The sequence below is a fragment of the Nicotiana tomentosiformis genome, chromosome 2, assembly GCF_000390325.3.
Source record: "Nicotiana tomentosiformis chromosome 2, ASM39032v3, whole genome shotgun sequence".
NCBI classification, from domain to species: Eukaryota; Viridiplantae; Streptophyta; class Magnoliopsida; order Solanales; family Solanaceae; genus Nicotiana; species Nicotiana tomentosiformis.
The window spans coordinates 144,350,528-144,352,969 of NC_090813.1; the positions used below are offsets into that span (position 1 = coordinate 144,350,528).

Genomic DNA, 2,442 nt, shown 5'->3' on the forward strand with positions numbered 1-2,442 from the left:
AGAGAGTTGGACATCGTAGTTCAACCACAGCCAATAGAGATGGCAGGTAATGAGGAGCGTCCAGTGATAGAAGCCGCAAGGCCCAATCTTGCTAATATGACTCAGGCTATCATAAAGCCTGATATCACGGGGCATTTTGAACTCAAACAGTACATGGTACAGCTGATTTAGTCCGCAGGGCAATATGTGGGTCTATCTCATGAAGACCCGCAGAGGCACATTTAGAACTTCTTGGAAATTACGGACACTTACAATTATCCGAACGTTTCCAAGGACTATGTCAGGCTGACACTATTTCCCTTTTCATTGTTGGGGGAAGCTAAGGAATGGTTGCAAAAGGAGCCTGCGAACTCAATCTATACTTGGGATGATTTAGCAAAGAAATTCCTAATCAAGTTTTTCCCTACTAAGAAGACAAAATCGTTGAGAAGCCAAATTCTTGGGTTCCAATAACGGGATGGCGAGACACTTCGTCAAGCTTGGGAAAGATACAAGAAGCTACTCATAGACTGCCCACATCATTGTCAGACTGATGAGGTATTGGGTCACACTTTTGTTGATGGGCTAGACGAGGCATCAAAGATGAATCTTGATTCAGCTTGTGGGGGTAGTTGCATAGCAAGGCCGTATAGTGAAATACAACTCTTGCTAAATAACTTCACTGCTAATGACCATAATTGGCAAGGAGATGGGGACGCAAGAAGAGCAATTAACAGAAGGCAGTCGGGGTGATTGAGCTTGATGACTTCTTAGCCATGAGAGCAGATATTGCAAAGCTGGCAAATAAGATGAACAGAATGACAATGCAACAAACACAACAGATGCAGCATGTAAAGCAGATGTCTATTTGCTGTGAACTATGTGGTGACAGTCATATGAGTGACATGTGTCCCACGAATCCTGAATCTATATACTATGTGGGGCAACAAAACAGAGGTCCGATGAATCAGCATGCACAATATGGGAACACTTACAATCCAAGTTGGAGGAATCAGCCTAACTTCTCATGGGGAGGAAATCAACAGAATCAGAACCAGTATAGGCCCCAAGGAAATTTCAATCAACCTCAGAAACCACCCCTACAAAAAGAAGAGAGTACGAATGACTTGCTGAAGAAGTTGTTGCTTGATAATCAACAGCTCAGGACCGATTTCACAAATCTTGAGAGGCAAATGGGACAGTTAGCAACAAATCAAAATACTAGACCTGCAGGCGCTCTTCCCAGTGATACAGAGAAGAACCCTCAAGTTAATGCAGTTACACTCAGAAACGTGAGGGAACTAGAAGAAGTGCCAAAGAAGAGAAAGGACAAACCTATACCTGAGAGGGAGCTGATCCCTAAGGCAATACACGAGTCAAAGAAAAATGATGCAGGTTCAGAGCCAGTGGAGGCTGCAAGGCCACCACCACCTTTCCCCCAGAGATTGCAGAAAAAGAATGATGATCGCATGTTCAACAAATTTCTCTCTATGTTGAGCCAGGTTCAATTGAATATTCCATTGGTGGATATACTTCGTGAAATTCCAAAATATGCTAAGTACATAAAAGATATAGTGGCTCACAAGAGGAAATTGACTGAGTTCGAGACAGTTGCACTTACTGAGGAGTGCACTTCAAGGGTCCAAAACAAGCTTCCTCAAAAGCTTAAGGATACCGGAAGCTTCACCATCCCTGTGCGAATTGGTAATATTGACGTGGGTCATGCTCTTTGTGATTTGGGGGCGAGCATAAATCTAATGCCCTTGTACTTATTTAAGCAATTGGGTCTGGGAGCTCCAAGACCAACCACTGTGATGTTGCAATTAGCTGACAGGTCCATAGCCTACCCTGAAGGAGTGATTGAAGATGTATTGCTGCAAATTGTGAAATTTATCTTCCCAGCTGACTTCATTATTCTAGATTTTGAGGCTGATGAACAAGTTCCAATCATATTGGGATGACCTCTCTTGGCTACTTGTGATGCAATAATTAAAGTGAGAGAGGGAAAAATGATAATGAGGGTGGACAACGAGGAAGCAGTTTTTAATGTCTACAAAGCGATCCAACTTCCCCGCCACTATGAGGAGCTCTCTATGATATCTGTTATGGAGGTGGATAAGAAACTTCTTGACACGAGTATATATCTAGACGATTCTCTAGAAAAAGCACTCATGTTGTTCGATAGCTTGGAGATTGATGATAAGGTTTAGGAGATGATGCATATTCTAGATGCATCTTGTGCTTACATGCAAGGATTACACCCGTTTGAGCCCCTAAATAGGCTAAGTGGATCTCCTCCAAAGCCGTCAATTGAAGAAGCTCCAAAATTGGAGCTTAAACCCCTACTCTCTCACCTTAAATATGCTTATTTGGGTAGTTCTGACACTTTACCTGTTATTGTTTCTTCTGACTTGTCTAAATTGCAGGAAGAAAAGTTGTTGAGAGTGCTACGTGAGCACAAGC

General features: G+C 42.7%; 1 protein-coding gene across 1 annotated transcript; it reads left to right on the plus strand.

The window, feature by feature from the left end:
* The first annotated feature begins 755 nt into the window (after positions 1 to 755).
* Positions 756 to 1,940, plus strand: LOC138905785 (uncharacterized). The gene is made up of 2 exons (XM_070194303.1): positions 756 to 1,374; positions 1,591 to 1,940. The coding sequence occupies exons 1-2, from the start codon at positions 756 to 758 to the stop codon at positions 1,938 to 1,940; spliced, it is 969 nt and encodes a 322-aa protein (XP_070050404.1).
* The last annotated feature ends 502 nt before the right edge of the window (positions 1,941 to 2,442 follow it).